We start from the raw sequence: 20,198 nt of genomic DNA, 5'->3' as shown, positions 1-20,198 counted from the left end.
GCTGGGCAGGGCAGAAATGAACGAAAAATGGGCTGTTCTTTGCCCCCCCCCCCAGCCCCGAGCAGCACTCTATAAGCCTCCATAAGGCTATGCATGCAATTTTTTTGACAAAAAACGGGCCCGTTTTCATGAAAAATGGGCTGTTTTTTTCTTGTTTTTGCCCTCTCACCACCCTGGAGCACTCTGCAAGCCCCCCCAAGGCTATTTATGCCTTTTTTGGAAAAAAAACAGGTCAGTTTTCGTGAAAAATGGGCCGTTTGGGGGAGGCTTTGCAGAGTACAAAAACTTTTTTTTTCCTTTTGGAAAGCTCTGATTGATGAGAATTACATTGATCAAGTGCTGTGGCAGCAGAAACAACTACCTTTCTACTGTTTTTCTCTCTCTATTTCTCTCTCTCTCTCTATCCCTTTATCTACCTACCTACCTACTCTCTCTCTCTCCCTACCTATCTACTGTATTTCTCTATCTCTCTCTATTTCTTTCTCTCTCTATCCCTTTACCTACCTACCTGCCTACACAATCTCTCTCTCTCCCTACCTACCTACTGTATTTCTCTCTCTCTATTTCTCTCTCTCTCTATCCCTTTATCTACCTACCTACCTACCTACCTAACTACTCTCTCTCTCTTCCTACCTGTTTACTGTATTTCTCTATCTCTTTCTATTTTTCTCTCTCTATCCCTTTATCTATCTACCTACCTAACTACTCTCTCTCTCCCTACCTATCTACTGTATTTCTCTCTCTCTCTCTCTCTCTCTCTCTTTCCCTCTACCTACCAACCTACCTTCTCTCTCTCTCTATTTCTCTCTCTCTATTCCTCTACCTACCAACCTACCTTCTCTCTGTCTCTCTATCCCTTTATCTATCTACCTACCTAACTTCTCTCTCTCTCCCTACCTACCTACTGTATTTCTCTCTCTTTCTCTCCCTGTCTATCCCTCTATCTACCTACATACTTTTTAAAAAATTTGCCTCTTCAAAACCTTGGTACGTCTTATACTCCGAAAAATTCGGTAGTTATTTAAGTTTTGCTCCATTTTATGACATTTCTTTTACCACATTTGTTAACTGAATCACTGCAGTTATTAAATTAGTAACACGGTTGTTAAGTGAATCTGACTTCCCCATTGACTTGCTTGTCAGAAGTTCCTAAAAGATGATCACATGACTGCAGTGGTCAGAAATATGAACCAGTTGTCAAGCATCCAAACGTGAATCATGTGACCCTGAGGATGCTGCAACGCAACAGTCACAAGTGTGAAAAATGGTTCTAAGCATTGGTGGGATTCAAATTTTCTTACTACCGGTTCTGTGGGCATGATCTGGTGGACGTGACAGGGGAAGGATACTGCAAAATCCCCATTTCCTCCCGATCAGCTGGGAGTTGAGAGGCAGAGAATAGATGGGGGCGGGACCAGTCAGAGGTGGTATTTACCAGTTCTCCAAACTACTCAACATTTCCACTATCAGTTCTTCAGAACTGGTCAGAACATGCCGAATACCACCTCTGGTCCTAAGTCACTTTTTCTAGTACCACTGTGACTTCGAACAGTCATTAAATGAACTGTTGTATGTTGAGTATATTCATTGATTATAATTGCTAAAGGTTGTGCCATCAGTGGGAAGAAACTGAAAATTAGGGCCTAAAATAAGCCTACCACCATTTAAAAGCAAAGAAAATCTGCAAAGCTTCCAAATCCAGTTCTGCTCCTAATCTGCCAAAATTTCTGAACCAGATAGGGAGCTACAAAGGATGTGCGTGCATTCCATTTTTCTTTGTCAGTTATTTATTCAGTTTATATCTTATGTTTTCATTTGTTTTACGCTTGAAGTGATAATAAAAACAGAAATAGATAAAAAGGAAAAGAAGACGTTTAAAACAATAAATATTAAGATCTTGATTATCAACGTCAATAGGAAACTCTGTTTGATGCACTGCATGATCTTTTGAGTTTTACTCATCAATTTGTTTTATAACATAAAGAGCATATTAAAACAATGCATACATTTTGTTAGTATGTATTCTGCTAGTGGCAATAAATTTGAGATCTTCTTCTAAGCATGGATTCTTAGGTAGCTAGAGTACTAGCCAGTCAAGAATAAACCAAGGGAAGAACAAGAAGCAGAAAGAACCAAAGTAACCCATTTAAAACTCACCCTGTTCACGGGCTGCAAACTGCTGACTAGATTAGAAGAAAAACTGAAAATCAGCTAAAATAGAATCAATGTTGTAGAAGAATATGGGCTAGTTGAATGGAATTCTAAATAGGGTCACTAATGACTAGTATTTTTATATTTGTAGACTTACATAGTTTCGATTTCTCATGGAATCTCTTGTCATATCATCTGAAATATTCATCCCACTTTTTATTTCAGAAGGACATTAAAACAGCCACCAAAAGTGATCAAATAAGTAAAAATATAACTACAAGTTTGAATTATTTGCATGCTAAAAATAATAGTAGCTAACATACTGTATTGTAGGATTTGTCCTGTGTATTGACAATGCAATTGCATGAATATTTTGGATTGTATTTAAGTTTATTTTGCTAAGTACACAACATTCAGTAATAAATAGGTGTTATGGCTACATGGGGAGTTTTAAATATAAAAGTATTTTCAAGATGATAAAATACTATATTCTATTATTTAAGGTTTGTAAATGAATGCCTAAATTCAGACATGGTTACTCAGCAAATTTCTTTGACAGTTTTACGCAAAACTTCTTCATTTATTTAAAAATAAAATGCTTCATTATACCTAGAGCAATATTAACACTGCTGTATTTCATGCACATAATTGTCTAATTTGTATTAATGAATTTTAAGGGTATTCACATTATTTTGAAATGTCATACTTTTTAATTGCCTATTTATGTGTGAATAATTTGGATGGTGAAGAATATTACAAGTAGTTAGGACTTTAAGAACTTAAAATTGTTTATACAGTTTTTTAAACAATAGAGCTGGATCTGATCAAGTATACGTATTTTGAAGTTTGAGGTTTATTAAAATGTAGCACACCACGTTTAGCTGACTTTCTTTTTCCATGACATGTCAATAAAAATTAAATAATATCCCAGCTGCCTAGTAATTTGTTGCTTCTGTGAAATCAAATTTATATTCTCTTTAAATGCTAATTTATGGTTTAGTCATCAAAATGACCGTTGGCATCTCAGGTTCATAAATAACTACTTGAATCAGTCTGGGAGGAATTGTGGAAACATGACAGATTACTGTCATTTAGTTGTGTCATTCTTAGGACTTGACAAAATTTTTAAAAAGGAGCTTTCTAAGGTTAAAAAAACACAAAAGACCATTTCTGTATACTGTTTTAAGTTTTGTAGGTTATTGATTTTGTTATGAAATGATAAAAAAGCAAAAAACTTTGTCAAACTTTCACAGCTGATGGAAAGCAGTTGTCAATTTGTTGTATTTTCTCTAAATATGTGTTCAGAAACAGTTAATAAAACACTTCATTCTATTCTATTCTGCAAGGATCCAGTGGAGGAGCAAAAGGTCTGCGGGGACCGGGTGGGGGAAGGCCTGAGAGGACCCAGTGGTGGGGATGGGGGGAGATATGCAAGGGTGCTAGAGCATCCCTACAATTGGTCTGCAGGGGCACTGCAGTGGCCATATCTTCAGGACTAGGTAATAAGTAGCTTTTGGATGGTCATCCATAACTTCAAATGGCCGTTAAGTGGCCAGTTGTTAAATGATGAGTACCTGTATTAAAACTTTGAAAAACTACTAAAGTTACAACTGTTTTTCAATTTTATTTTCTGTAATATGTTTTATATATCTGAATTCATATGGAAATCTAATGGTGCATTTATTTGTGTGTGAGAATGAACAGTCTTGTTTCTTTTTCTGCAAATCATAATGAAGTGGCATAAATTGTCTCTCAGGCCATTTGGATATATGAGGAGTAATACTCAGAGTAGTAATCTGTTGCCATGCTTTTGATACCGCTGACCCTTTTTGTTGTCTAACAGTAAATTGGAAACTAGGATTTTAGTTACCTTAATCCATTGTTTGTTACCTTCCCATTGGGACACTGGTGTAGCAACATTCCTTAAAGCTTTTATGCTTCCTTATTATGGACCTCAATTTCATTCTTTAGCTCCACTTTGTAAATAGCAACAAAGGCTAGGCAGTACTCTTTGGTTAAATCAGTGGTTCTCAATCTGTGGGTCGGGACCCCTTTGGGGGTCGAACGACCCTTTCACAGGGGTTGCCTAAGACCATCAGAAAACACATATTTTTGAAAAAAATACGGAAAACATAAAACAATTTTATGGTTGGGGGTCACCACAACATGAGGAACTGTATTAAAGGGTCGCGGCATTAGGAAGGTTGAAAGCCACTGGCTTAAACCCTTCTATGTTGAATAGCATATTCTAGATTGAAAACAAATCACAGAAGAGCTAGCTGCTTATTAGTATTACTTTATATAAGGTGTTCCAGGCTTTCACAGCTGATGGAAATGATCGATAGAAGCTGGCATGAGATCTTACTGGCAAGAGTATATAGTAACATATAGCTCCTATCTCAGATTGATGATCTGCCTCCTGACTTGTTTCTCTGCCCTTTATATTTATAAATGAGATCTTTATTCAGCCTGAGCCAGCCCACTAGTTGCAGGCTACTTGGAACAGCCCACTAGTTGCAGGCTATCTGGAACTTGTTACTTTTTAGCTGGGCTTACAACATGAGGTGTACATGAAGTTGCCCTTGAAGTCTACTCAAGAATTTCATCTCATATGAAATGTAGTGGTCCGTATGCTGGTAGTTGGGAGGCATTTTAACCACCTAAATTTCTGTGGGTGCTACATTGACCACTGATTGTTTTGAGGAACAGTTCAAGCTCATGGTATATGGGGCCTTAGCATAATGAAGAAACTGTCTTCTCTAGAAGAAATTTCTCTGTCCTGGTCAGTTGTTCTAAAAGGGTTCCCGATTCTCCCTTGTGAAAAGGAGTCCAGAAGCAGATCTTTTTCATGATGATTCCATTACTAGAGCTCAGCCACCTGCTCTTTAGATTCTTTCCTCTCCTGTCTTGTCAAATCAGCCCAGGTGATGTCCTGTGAGTAGGGTCTAGCAATGATGAATTCTTCTTTGAATGAGGGAGTTCCTTTACTCTTAAAAAGGCCTTGGTTTATCCCTTTCTGAAAAAACCATTGTGGACTATACTGAATAACTTTTGCTTATATTTGACTTTTCCTTTTTGGAAAAGGTGTTTGAAAGAGTACTTTCATAATAGCCTCAGAGGTTCTTGCATGAAATGAATTATCTGGATCCTTCTCAGACAGAATACAGATCTGGGTATGGAAACAGCACTGGTTGCGCTTTTTGGAGGTTCTCTGTCGTGGGCAGGATGGGGGTTGTAAATCCATCCTTGCCTTACTTGACCTTTTAGCATCACCAACCATAGTATTCTTCTGGATCGGCTCAGAGGATTGAGATAGGCAGCACAGTGTTGTGCTGATTTGCCTCCTTTCTTCAGGGTCAAATTCCAGTCAGTGAAAATTGGGGAGGAGACGTCCCCTCCAGGGGTGGGTTACTGCCAGTTTTACTATGGTTCACAACCCGCGTGCAATGCTGTTCAATGTAAATTGTTCTTCGCGCATGCGCAGAACAATTTACAATGAACTGCGCATGCGCAGTCACTAAAAACCAAAATGGTGGCAGTGACGGAAGCGATTCGGAGACAGGGCAGGTCTGGGTTGCTGCTGGTTCTGTGACTCAGGCCTGAATTCCACTACCGGTTCGGCCGAACCGGGAGCAACCCATCTCTGGTCCCCTCCTCAGCTTCTATTGTATAGGGTGTCACAGGGTTTCAGGGTTCTCTCCTCTCCTATTTAACATCCACATGAGGTCACAGGTGAGATCATCTGCACCATAGGCTAGGTCTTTATCAATATGCTGATGATACTCACCTATACATCTCTGTCCCTAGTGAACTAAGAAATGCTGTAGGCATCTTATCACAGTGGCTGGAAGCTATGTGAACATGGACAATAAGCTTCAGCTGAACCCTGGCAAGACATAGTGGCTTTGGGGTTTGAGGCCTACTGATTCTAAGATAATGCCATCTTTGGTGTTGGATGGGATGGCACTGACTCAGACAGACCAATGTGTAATCTGAGAATCATTCCAGACTCACAACTCTTTCTCAAAGAGCCGATAGCACATTAAGGTTAACATCACTGCAGATAAGACATTGCAAACCAAACTTGTTAGCTTTAAAGGGGGAAGGGAGGGGGAGTTGAATGCAGGTTGGTATGCAGGGTGCCATTGATGATCTAATCAGTATTAAGGGCATCAGAATGTTACATCCATACCAAACTTGTCTTTTAATTTTAAGCATTAAGAAGTATTTCTAAGATGGAGGAAGGCTTTTTTTCCTTTGTTCCTGCAGTTCACCCAGTAGCAGTTATCAATATATTCCATTCCTCAGAAGAGGAAACACTTAAAAATTCTACTATCTGAAGTTATTTATTGAAGGGACTTATTATTGAAGTTCTGCTGTTACAGCTTGACAATTAAGAAGTATTGACTAATGTAAACACATTATGGATGTCAATTTTAAAAAGCACAAGATTGATTAACATCTCAGAGGAATGCTAACACAAGCCATTAAGAACTATCAATAAGAATCCAGCAGCCACAAAAGATTAGGTTGCTAATAGACAACTACCTTCTGTTAAAATTAAAATCTTTTAAAATCAAATGCTGAGCATTGCATCTATATTAATTTAATTTTAAAACTTCTACCTTTTCAGTTATGGTTGTTTTACTTATTTATAGAATTGGATTTTAAGCTTAAAATAAGATTCTTATTATTTACTTCATCTTAGCAGCTAAATAATAAATACTCAACATTGGAAAACCTTAGATAATCTAACAATTGTGTGGATTAACAAGACTTCTTCAACCGCCATGCTTAAAAAGACTATAGGTAAAGTTAAAATAATAGAATGTCAGAGGCAGAAACCACAATTCTATCCTACTTGGGCTAATTTGTATATTTTTTAAATTGCAGCATGCATGCTATTGGCAGTACTTAATGATGCTCAGTAAATACTAAGCTATTTATTATCTTTTTCTCTCATATTTTAGCAGATGTTTTGTGTGCATTATGGATTTATATTATTTGGTTATTTGACAATATATATGTTAGTTACATGTAAAAATAGGAGCATTAGCTTCTAGTGTAAATGATAATTCTTGGACTTAACAAGCCATCATTCGATCAATTAGGTGGTTATAAAAAAATAGCAACTGCTGTCTAACAGAGTATCTAACACAGGGGTGTCAAACTCAAGGCCCGTGGACTGGATCAAGCCCGCAGAGTGCTTAAATCTGAAAATACCAAAGGATGGCCCACGGTGCCTGTGGCAGCCAAAAGAGAGTTGCAGGGGGCTGCATGTGATACCTCGCCCCATTTTCTGCGTGGACGGCCTCCTGCAGCACTTTGCCAGCCAAAACGGGGCACGGGGGAGTTCCTCCATGTGTCCCCCTGCCCCCTGTTTTGGCTGGCAGGGTCCTGCAGTAGGTGTTTGTCCCATCTCCCCTATCAGGACGGCTCGCGGAGGAGAACTACAATGCTGAGCCAGTCCTCGAAGAAATCCAGTTCGACCCTTGAGCTAACAATTCAGTAGCCTAAGAAGAAATGGGAACCCAGGGAAGTGACCAAAATGAAAATCTGCCCTAAATCTTTTCTCACCTATTTCTTACAAAAGTCCTCCTTCTCCTCTTTCCTTCCCTTGAATTTTCCCTGGCATTTTATTGCATTTTTTTTAAAAAAATTGCAGCAGCAATGTAACTGCATGTTTTGAGGATTTAAAATGTAAATATCACTTGCATTGTTTTTGCTTTATCATTTCTATCTGTATGTGCAAAGTGTGTCCTCATTTACTGAGATATACTTTAGGAATTGTAAAGTTGTTTGTGGTTTCCCAGGCCTCCAGCCCCCCTCCCCAAAAAAAGCTCCCAACAAAAACGAGGAGATCTGTCACATCAAATAAAAATGCCAACGAGCTTGAAGCTAGAACGCTGACCTATTTTTTTTTAATTTATTTATGAAAGAAAACAAGAGGGAAGGAATGGAGGTGCACGGAAGCAAAAGGACCCATGGGTTTCCAGTAGTATAGTAATGGAGATGACCTTTAATATTGAGGCCTTTGGATCAAATTTAAGTTGGCATTAAAATTTTCTAATAAATTCCCTGCTGAATCACTGAGTGGTTTTTTTTCCCCCTGCCCTCAAAGTTAATTCAGTAAGGTCACAATGAAGCAAGTGCTGTCTGTGCTATTGTAATTGCTCTCAGCAGGCTGGTAATACCAAGGCACTGAATTGCCAGTTAGTGTGCTTTTATTTCCTCTCCTCAGCCAGCCTGCCTTATTTTCTCCCTCTGTTCTCCCTCCCCACTCCACCTTTTGGTCCCCCCTTATGTTGAGAATATTGCTGCCCTTACGGCTGCTGTTCCCCTTTCATTTGTTATGCTTTTTCAAACTGTTCCTTGCATGCTTTCAACTGCAGGAAATTGAAAACATAAAAGAATAGAATATACTGTAAAGCCGGTAAGTCATGTAAAAATAAAAAAGTTATCCATGATAGGACAGTTTGTATCCTTAACTAAGTCTCTTGTCACTGCTGCTCCTTAGACCCCCCCCCCTCTTTCCTATCTCTTCTGAGCTCTTACACCAGGGATGTGATGTCCTCAGTTCATTGATAAGTTATGTCACCAATACTGAAAGTTTTCACAGTATCCTCCTGTATTTTTCTCACCAAAAGTAATAGAGGGTATTTAAATAAATGAAAACATAACAGCCTAATTGAATATGAGAAATCCAGATTTCGAGGACATTACAGTTCTTAAATCAGTGAAATAAGATAATTATTACACTTTTTTGTTTTGTTGCAATGTTTGATGATGATGATGATTCATTCATTTATTCATCATATTCAGATAGCCACCTTCTTACAAATGTGACTCCTGGGCATGTGTACAATAAAAACATATCATTAAAAATTAAAACATATCTTTATTATTTGTTAGTGCCAGGAATATAAAAAGCTGGTTTCTTTAATTCGTGACTAATAGTGATGGAGATGTTCTGTCTTAGAAACCTTCCACAAGGGTTGTTCCTTAATCTGGCACAGTACGTGGTCCCCAATATGAAAAATAAAAATGATTAAAAATGACCTTTGCACAGGCAGCTATGGCATAGCAAAGGTATAAATCAGAGATAAATTCAAATGGTTGTGGACTATAGGATGGTTCACACGAACCCATGCATTACAGCTAGTCTTCGGTTTTGTATCACAACTGGGTCCAACATTTCCCAATGTTAAGTGAGTTTTTCCCCTTTTTACGATGAGCAAAAGAGGATTACATGACCCTTGGAACACAGCAATGGTCATAAACATGAACCAGTTGCCAAGCATCTGAATTTTGATCACATGAAAAGGTCGTAATTGTGAAACACGGTCATGAGTTGCATTTTTCAATGTCTTATATTTGAGGCATTTATAAAGTGTTTTATATTGAATTCTGATGGTCTTCTTTACAGTTATGTCATAATTCCTTTTCTCCCATATTTTTATCCTTTCTAATCACCATTGCCAATTTCATATATCTGAAGAAATGAACTCGGAAAGTTTATGCCACAATAAATGTCAGAGAACTCTTGAGTAGTTATGAAATAAGAGTTGATTCCCAAAGTGACCACACCTGAGCGGAGCAGAAAATTGGATATATAATTAGACATAATTCTTTTTATTTTATTGTTTGCCCCAAGAGTTGCCTAGAGTGAGAGTCCTCAACCCCCAATCCATGGACTGGCACCAGGCCTCAACATGCCAGAAACTGGACCACGCATACAAGCAAAGGCCCATCCGCAGGATGCAGGCAGCATGCGAAGCCACGCCCCATCATTTTCCATGGAAAAAATACTCTCCATGGAACTGGTCTCTGGTGCCCAAAGGTTGGGGGCTGCTGGCCTAGAGAACTTAAAAGCCTGCAACTGTGAGATGCTAAAACCTGTCCACTTAAAATAGATCTGTGAAAAGGAGGAAGCGTGTGTGAGTTTGCATTTTATCTTGATGAATTCCCAGAGAAATGCACTGTAGAAGGCAAACTGTAGGAGATCCTTTTTCATAAACCGCATTTAAAACATGACAAACAAGCCAAAATTCCTATCACCTTCCCCAGATTGTCCTTTAAATTTTGTTTTGAGAGCATAAATGTTCTGACCTAGGTTTCCCCAGCAACACGAAGGCAAGTCCCAATAAACCCTTTTAATTTAGAGTGAATTCCTCTCCAGGAAAGTCCCGGTCCACAGTCTTTCAAGATAGTTCACAATTACTGACCTTTATCAGATTTGGAGAGTGGGCCAGGCCGATATCTTTCAGACACCACAATGCTTGGCAAGAATGCAGGAATGAACTAATTATCTGCTGCAAACACTCCTCCCCTTTCGCTCCTCTTTTATTCCCTATGGGAGGGGCCATTCACCATCCACATATGGCTTTACTCCCAAGTCAACCCTTGTTCCTTAGCTGTTCCCTTCATCTGGCAATTCTGTCCATGTATACACTGGGAACAGGCTCCAGCTGTTTGTCTGGGTCACTGATGTCTGACTCTGAAGGCAGCTGATAACTGTAGGACAGTGATGGCGAACCTATGGCACGCGTGCCACAGGTGGCACGCAGAGCCATTTGTCAGGGCACGCGAGGCACTGCCCTGTCAGCTGGCCAGCGCGCATGCACGCGCTGGCCAACTAAGTTCACCCTTTTTAAAGCCATTTTTCGCCCTCCCCAGGCTCCAGAGGCTTTATAGCAGCCTGGGGAGGGCGAAAAGAGCCTTCCCCCCCCCCCAGAGGCCATCCAGAGGCTTCATGAGCTTTCCTGATGCCTTTGGAGCGCTCAAAACGCCCCTCCGAGCAAACCGGAAGTCACTTCCTGTTTGCTCGGAGGGGCGTTTTGAGCGCTCCGAATGCTTCAGGGACCGTCTGGAGGCTTCCCTGACACCTCCGGGGGGCGGGGGAGGCTGTTTTCGCCCTCCCCAGGCTCCTATAAAGCATCTGGAGCCTGAGGACGGCGAAAAAAGCATGTAAAAATGGGGGGGCGCCTGTAGTGCGTGCATGCGCGCGGGGGGTGTCATGCATTGCATTATGGGTGCGACACGTCTGCACACAACCCCCCTGCGCTCCCCCCACTTATGGCACACAAGCCAAAAAAGGTTTGCCATTGCTGCTGTAGGACAACCTTGGCCCCATCTCTGCCTCTGACAAAGAGCCCTCATCAGAGCCTTCCCCAGACTCCAGGACTGGCCTATGTTCCTCCCCAACCTCCTCATTGTCCGAATCTGCTGCCAAGCTCTGCTGACAGGTCACAACACATAAGATGCTTCCAATGTTACTAAAAATTACCTGAACACTGCCCCTTGCTTTATGTAACTACATTTGTTGCATCCATTGTAATTAATTAAATTACAGTTCTCTTGTTATATCAGAAAAATAAAACTGGTTTCCACTCTCTGATCAAACGGAATACATAATGGGTTACTTCCTGGGTTTCTTAAACTTTTATTTCCCGTCATAATATGAACTGAGAAATTGTAATTTTGTATCCAGGTTAATAAAAAGAAACTAATCAATTTCCAATTGAGGTTGCATGAGGAATTTAAATGGGGCTGTTTGACTGCAGTACATATGAGAAACTTCTTTAAAAGAACATAGCTTTTGAGACAGCGAGGGTTTAATAAAGGCCAGGCCAGGCCAATGCATTAAAGCAAATATTTTGTGATACTACCTTTCTTGCCACAGTTGCTAAGTGAATCACTGCGATTAAATTAGAAATACAGTTGTTAAGTGAATCTGGCTTCTCCATTGACTTTGCTTGTCAGGTGGCAAAAGGTTTCATCATGAAAACCCACAACACTGCAGCCATCATAATTACATGCCAGTTGCCAAGCATTTGAATGTTGACCATGTGACCACAGGGATGCTACAACAGTAGTAAATGCGAAAAAGGCTTATGTCACTTTTTTCAGTGGGCTGTTGTTAAACAAATGGTTGTAAGTCAAGGAGTACCTGTAGTTCAGAAAGCAATTATCTATTTTAAATTAAAGAAATTGTTAATAATCCCTTATATCTCGCAAATGCAATCCGGAGATCTATTCTTTAAAACTTAATGCCACTAAAAAGTATGTGCCTTTTTGTTTCACTTGCTTCCTATAGCCGAGTTTGATTTTTTTTCAGTGATACCACAGCACTCTAAAGTCCTTGTCACAATACTAAATTAAAGGGCTAATGGACTATTGTGATTGCAAGGCTACATCAAAATCAATTACAGGGCTCAGACTATGAGCAGCTACTCTAACGCTTCAGTAGCCTCTCTCGTATCCCTAAGTAACCTCATAATTTAATTCTAGACTTTCCCCCACCCCCACCACCATGCACTTCAGAGACTACTAAATAACTAGAAATGGAGCCTCTTGCTTGACAGTTCACTAGCTGGTTTAATGGGCCACGTATGCAGTAATTGCTAATAATTCATCAGTGACTAACAGTTCAAACAGCAGATACCAGGATTATCTTGAATGGTGTGTGGTGGTGCTGAGATGAATGGCCTTGAATGATTAAACTGTAATTTATCAGTGGACTAAACTGCACAGTAATTATTGCAGGTTCCTGGAGAGTGTAACAGAAGATGGAAAGTATTAGTGTCTCAAAACAAATTCTTCCTATTTGGTTGATTATATTTGTGAAAAGGAGAGTGAAAAATGGATACAGAAAAGCCTTTCCTTTTCCTAAGCAGCTGTCTTAAGGGTGGCTTGATGTGTGATTACATTTTTCCTTGTTCATTTAGAGTTTTATTACAGCTCCTTTTGGATAACTCATAGAATGTGCAATTTTTCACACACAAATAGGCTCTCAGAATCACACACAGATTCACAAAATCATTCTTTCTATTATTATAAAGATCAAGATTAAAACCACTTTACAAATGGCTTGGGCCTAAGCCAGGAAAAAATAGAAGATTTAAGACACCCATATTGCTTCTGAAAATTCCTCAAACATTCACAGGTCTCAAAATCTTTGACCCTAATTACTTGGGTAAGACTCTAGACCAGTGGTTCCCAAACTTTTTCAGTCCACCGCCCCCTTGGTGCTACAAACTGATCCTCAGTGCCCCCCACCCAGTGGTGGAATTCAAATTTTTTACTATCGGTTCTGTGGGCGTGGGTCATGTGACTGGGTGGTTTGCACGACGAAAGAAAGATAGTAACAGTAAAATTCAAAACTGTAACAATTAATTGCACATTTATTCAAAATCCAATTTAAACACCTTTTTAATTAATGTTAATTCAACAAAATTGTTGAACATGATCCAGTGATACCAGGTTTTCAAAGTCTGATAGTCATTTATCAAGAACCTTAGTAACTAGTAACTTAATAAACTCAGTAAAAGTTAGTAACTGCTTCACTGTTCAGTAAATTCTTAATATGATGGATGGGCTTGATGAAGTGATACCAGTTTCCCAATGTCTGGTTTTAAGCCACTTAGCAGGAATCTTAAATCACCACGTTCAGTAATCTGGAGTCATTTCGATTTCGATTAGGACTACGATTATAATTATTGCAGGTAATTGCTGTAACCTAGCAAGATTGTAGGTGAGCAACAATAAAGAAACTGTTCAGAAGTAAGTCATGTGTTGTTCATGGTTCTTTAGGCCTGACAAAGCCAGAAACCAAGTGTTGCTGGACCTCTGCTGTTGTCAGGAATGCAAGAGGTATCTGTCTTATGAACACTGAAGAGATGTGCCAGTGCCTCCCAACACTGGAGAGATGTGCCACTTCATTTTTGCTCTTCACAATAGGTTGCTGATCTCAAAATAACAGATAATAAGCAATACTAATTTGCACTTTGTAGCTACGGTTGAAATAATATGGACTTATGAGGAAAATGCCACTTTATAGCTAGTACAACTAATGATTAAAGATATTTCACTCATTACTGGGAATAAGATCAGGGCAATGACAATTCATTTTGGGGGGGAAACACAAGGATGTAGTCAGGACATGATGTTAAACTGCACTATAAGCTACTTTTGATAGGTGTGTTAATGCTTGAGAACCACTTGTATGAATTCCACAAACTATTCTGAACAAAACGTTCCTCCCTCTTTCAGCAGATCAGCCAGCCAGCTAATGCTATAAAAATTATTCCAAATTAAAAACACATTTTCTGGAGTATTTCCAGCAGTGGGCAAGATTAAGATTGTTTATTAATGCAGATGATTTTAAAAAGAATCCTATTAACAATACTAATACTATAGAAAAAAATGTGCATCTAAGAAGTAGTTGCAAAATCACACCCTGCCCCAGCATGAAAGGATTACAATCCACTTCTTTTGTACGCTGTTCAATCCTTATTTACATAAGAAAGTAGATAAAGCGGAGTAGACACTCTTCTCCTTAACATTCACAGTCCAAAATTTCAGCTTCCCCTGCAATTTTTTATGGAGGCAGCAACTCAGTTTCTACATAGCATGACAGACTGACCGGGGGTCTCCATGCACTCATGTCGGGTGGCACAGGACCTTCGGCTCTTGTGAAGCTGTTCACCCACATGCCCATTCAGCTGGCTGTGGAGAAGGAAGGGGGCAAAGCTGGTGAGAAGTGGGGAAGACAACTCCATCGTTACGTTTAGGGGTTCACGGCCTGCTATGCCCCCCCTCCCCGCAGCTGGAGGAGCAGTTTTAATTGCCAGTCTCACACAACAAAAAAGAACCCAGCCCTTCCATCCATTGGGCGCATGCGAAACCCGAGCCTTCCCAAAGGCGCGGCGTCGCCAGTTCCTGGTTAGGAGAGACTGAGCTGCCAGCACACAAGCCGCGCAGGGAAGGACTCTCGCTTTCGTTCCCATCGCATTCCCTTCCGTGCCTGCGAGCTAAGCTAGGCGAGTCGGGAGTACAGTACAGCAGAACACCTCCAGCACTCCTCTGCCACCTCCCTTGCCTCTTAATGCCCCTCTGCCACCGCCCCTTGCCTCTTAGCGCCCCCCTGCCGCCCCCTTGCCTCTTAGCACCCCCCCCTAAGTCATCCCGCTGCCCCCTAGGGGGCAGTACAACCCACTTTGGGAACCACTGCTCTAGACTTTGACAGATTTGTAAAAATTGATTCTCAGAATTGTATTTGCAATTGTTAAGTCGAGGCTCAAAATGACTGGATTTGATTTGAACTATGCCATATTGGGCATCTTTAGAATTGCTTGTTCCAGAGGAGATGCAGGACAGCTTAATGAATCCAAGATGGTCTAGAAGAAGATAGTTGGAAGTGTTCCAGAAAGCCCAAGAACAATGAAGAGATGAAAAGATCAGTAAAGGAGTGGAATTCTATCTGGAGGGGAAAGAAATACATTGTGGTGGGATCATGTTCCAGACAGAGGAAGATCAAGAAAAAAATGTCCTATAGGCTTGAGAAATTGCCAATAACCCTAACCCTAAGTGATTATTGGCAAAATTATACATACAGAAAGCCATAAACCTAAACTGAAGAAGTGTCAAGTAGATACTAGTGACTTAACCCAGAGATGCTGGCAAAAGTAAAGATAAATTTCAGCTGTGTTCCTCTCCCTTTACAGCCAAAGAAGGAAGATAAAGCAGAGGGAAAGAATGTTTCACTGCATAATTCGCCTTGTATGGCCGAAAACAAAACTAAGAAGTTTGCTTTATGAATGAAAGGGTGAGGGGGAAAAAACTGAATGTTTGATCACATCCGGAGAACCCAAAGCTTTGTGGCAGAGTACATGCTATAAAGCAGACTATTAATGCATTGGGAAATCCTGAATATTTTCAAGAAGGGGAATTATTACGTGCAATAATTAGTTATTTTATTTTTCCTTTATTTTCTCCTAGCAGTCTTCTGATCTCCTCCCTATAGCAGTCTGCTGGGTTTTTTTTTTAAATTTGGGATTTTAAATATGTGCCTTTCATTAACCACTGATAGGAAAGCCATTAATTAGAAAAGAAGATGCCATTGTACTAAAAATGCACATGCATTTTTCTCCACATTTCAGCTACTAGGATGGGGTGTGAGGTATGACAGGAATGCCCAGTGGACTCGTCTACTTCCTAATCCAGTTTTACTGAGAAATATATGATGCTGTTCTCCATGGACCACATCTGCCCTTCTAAACAATACTGATTAACTCGCCATGCTGTTATAATTATTTTATACTTTGTCATATGCATGCATGCTTGATATAATGAGGGAACAAATAAAAACTGTAGACATAAGGGCTTCTAACACATCAGAAAAATCAGATTAAGGTCATGCAGCTGATTCACCTTCCTAATTTAAAAGCCACGAAAAAGCCACATTCTGTATTTTTAAAGGAGGAGGATTTTGTGGCAAGAAGAAAAGTTATAAGCCTTGTAAAAACTGGAACTGCATAAAACCCAGCACTGAAGAATGGATCATAAGTACAGAGTGCTGACTAGGATACTATGGCTGATAGCTATAAGTATCTGGTACACTGATCATAGATGGGTAGCTTTTTCTTCCTGTGTCATACGCTAAGTTTATAAAGATACTAGACAACTTATGTCCCATAGGGTCATTGTTTCAGAGATACTTTCTTATCAGATTCTCAAAGCCTTCATCAATGATAGCTTCTAAAGTACTCTTTTTGCTGAAAAAGTTGGGATGTTCCTTAGAGATGCGTCTGCCTTGAAAATAGCTGATGTTGAACTGTATAGCATAATTAAACATCAGCACAGGAAATGTTTTATGACTTTTGTATTAGGTATTTTGTATTACCCGTATTTACTGGAGTATAAGACGCACCAAGATTTTGAATAGGCAAATAAAAAAAAAGTTTTTGCACTCTGCAAACCTCCCCAAAACGCCCCCATTGTTTCCCCCCCAAAAGGCATGAATAGCTTTTAGGAGGCTTGCAGAGTGCTCCTGGAGGGGGGGGAGGGGGGACAAGCAAAAAATGGCACTTTTTCACAAAAACAGGCCCATTTTTTGTTAAAAAAAGGGGGGGCATGGATAGCCTTTAGGAAGCTTATAGAGTGCTCCTGGGGGCTGGGGGAGAAAATTGAGCCAAAAAGGTTGCTTTTTGCTCATTTCTTCCCTCCCCAGTCCCAGGAGCTCTCTAAAAGCTTCCTACAAGCTATGCACGGCCATTTTGGTGAAGGGGGCAGGGTTTTGGGAGGCAAAAAATGCTGTATTCAGTGTATAAGATGCACCCAGATTTTCAGCCTCTTTTTTGAGGGGAAAAAGTGCATCATATACTCCGAACAATACAGTATGTTTTTTATCCTTATGGTGTTTTTGTTATAAAATGTACCAAATTTCAATACCAAGGAAAACACAAGCCACATATTTTTGAAGTATTCTGTAAATTACTTTATTTGAAGTAATTTGGTTCAAAATATTTTGTCCCATGGTTCACCATTTCATCCTATTAAAAACTACAAGAACCGCCTAAGTTAGACAAGACACTAAGTCAGTTAGTCTTGGCTTTGTGCTTCTTTTCATGTCTCAAAAGTCAAGATTATAGAAATAGATTATTCTAGAAAGGATTTCCATCACTGGCTTTAGATGAAACTTGTAACTGGCTTATCCCAGTTTAAATTACAACCTATTAAAATATTCATTTTGTGTTCATAATGCCTCCCCCTCCCCTCCCAAAAAGTTCCCACTGAGTAAGCAATGAAATGAACATATTCATAAATAAATATATTGTAGGCCTCAAATAACTACTGAATAGAGAAAAATATCAGAATGGAATCCTGTCTGATGTTTTCCTCCTGAAAACAGCTTTCAACAATTTATGAAAGGAGTGCCTGTATCTTTTTAGTCTCTATCTTTCCTCCCCGAACACACTCAACTTCTTATAAATTTCTCCAATCTTTGAGGAATGGAGAACAAAGCACTGTATCATCACACAAAGTCAATTCAATAGTACATTTTGCTCTTTGTTCACCCTACCCCCATGGCTTTCATACTTATTCTCAGGTTTGTTACCAAACTGTTGTGAGCTCCTTAAGTAACAATTGGAAGTCACTGTGATAAAGCCAAATATTTATTTTCCCTCTTTGATCCACAAATACAACAAGGAATGATGTATGTGCATACTCTTTCTTCTTTTCAGTTGAGGACAGAAAATGTCTTAGGTTCTGTTGTAGTAATTATTCAGTTGTAAGATTTCGGGGATGGGGGGGTCATAATAGGGCACACAATATGAGATACAGTACTAATCTTATTTTTAACACTAACTCTTAAATTATTAAAGTATTAAGTATCGGGGGGTGCAGGTAACTAACAATCTGAAATGGTCTCTCCACACGTCATCCTTAGTGAAGCGTGCAAACCAACGACTGCATTTTTTGCATCGGATGAGGAAAGCACATCTTTCTCCTTCTGTCCTGGCCACATTTTACAGAGGCACAGTTGAGAGCATTTTAACAAACTGCATCACTGTTTGGTTTGGTGGCAGCAGTGCCTCAGATAGAAAGTCCATACAGAGAGTGGTAAGGACAGCTGAGGAGATTATAGGAAACTCATTTCCCGTTATTCAGGATACTGCTTATAAGCGCTATGGGGTTAAAGCTCAAAGCATTGTTAGAGACCCCATACACCCATTTCACAGTCTGTTTCTCTTGCTGCCCTCAGGGAGGATGTTTCGAAGTATTTCTAGCAGGACTACCAGATCCTGTAACAGCTTTGTTCCCTATGCCATCCACCTGGTAAACTTGCAAGATTTGTTTTCCTTGCCATGTACATGTACTGTATACATACAAACTAGACTGTGTTGTTTCTCTGTGTCATATAATATATGTGGGCATATGTATAATTTTGTATTGATTTATTTTGTCACTGTCAGGGTTCCAAATAGCATCCAAAATTAAATCAGAGTCCAAGGCAAAGTATTGCTCAAAGTTCCAATGTATTAAGAGAGCCATGTTGGTATATCTGGGAAAACCCGAATCTGAAAGCTTCCAGGTTTTCCCCACCCAATTGAAAGTTCGTGATCTTGACCTCACACCTACAAGTCCATCACGTGGTACAATCTTCCACTGCCATGCTGGCAGTTCCACCTATCCAGTTCCGGTCAGGTGCAGAGGTGCAGAGACAAAAGATGACCTTGGCTTTCTAGAAAGGAATTTTATTTTGGCCACATAGCATCTAACTCCGTACAAATCCCCCCTCTCATTTTCCCACGATAGAATAGGCATAGTAGAATAATAGAAAGGGTGGCAGGTCAAAGATCCAAAAGAAAAGATGGCTGCAGGCCTGACAGTAACATTTATGTAGTGTATATTGGAGTGGCGACCCTTTGAGAGCTGTATACAATGAACTTGCATTTTAATGTATGCCAATTAACATACATTCAAAGTGACAATAAAGTTAACATTATTCTAAAAAAAAAAAACCTTTGACAATCAAGTCTTGTCCCCTATCCTCATCCTATTCCTCGCTTCTTCAAATACTGCTTTTTCCCTCTCTAGCTTAGATCTCTTGAACTTCCACTTTGGGTCCAAGAGTCTCTAAACAAATCAAAGAAAATATGGCTGCTTTCAAGACATTTTCATGAATGGAAGCTTGGAGTGCACTATGTATCACAGGCTCCGAGAAACAATTTTGCTGACTTTGTGCTGCTGTAATTATTGCATGGGTATAAATAAAATATGATTGAAAAATATACTACTGTTATGTAGTATATACATAACAGTGCAATAAACCCCTCGTCCAGTTGGCAGGTCAAACAATAAATATCCAATTGTTCTCCAAAACAGTGGACTTCAGGATTAGTATAGGAAGAAATATTACTGGCCAAAATGCTAAATTTGTTTTTACATTTCCACATAGTGTTGGTAATTCATTACACATTAACTTTGGTAATAAATATCTCAACATTGTTTTGCTCATATGGTTGCTTCTCCCTGACATAAACCTTTCAGGAAAAAAAATCCATCTCTTGTGACTAGTCATTGGATATCCAGGAGTAGATTCCTCTCATGTAGCTGGACTCATGACTGTAGAGGTTTTAAAAAGTCATTTTAGATCCTTCTATAATAGATATTTAACAGTGATATTTCTCTGGCACTTTCTGAAGATACTCTACCTGAGTGACTTCGTCTCAGCCTCTGAGACAAAAACATTAGTATGACAA

General features: G+C 39.6%; 1 protein-coding gene across 3 annotated transcripts in view; it reads left to right on the top strand.

Moving 5' to 3' along the window:
• Window positions 1-20,198, top strand: part of LYRM4 (LYR motif containing 4) — a 62,998-nt gene that overhangs the window by 6,939 nt on the left and 35,861 nt on the right. The window contains exon 3 of one of the 3 annotated variants that reach the window (XM_081951386.1): window positions 2,377-3,445. The exons of the other annotated variants lie outside the window; for them this stretch is intronic. Coding sequence (XP_081807512.1) covers window positions 2,377-2,469 — 93 coding nt within the window. The 3' untranslated portion in view covers window positions 2,470-3,445. Of the gene's footprint in view, window positions 1-2,376; window positions 3,446-20,198 lie in introns of those variants that run through there. 3 annotated transcript variants of the gene reach the window in all.

This window comes from Natrix helvetica (assembly GCF_964273705.1).
Source record: "Natrix helvetica genome assembly, chromosome: 4".
Taxonomy (NCBI): Eukaryota; Metazoa; Chordata; class Lepidosauria; order Squamata; family Natricidae; genus Natrix; species Natrix helvetica.
This window is presented reverse-complemented; position numbering and strand designations above follow the sequence as displayed.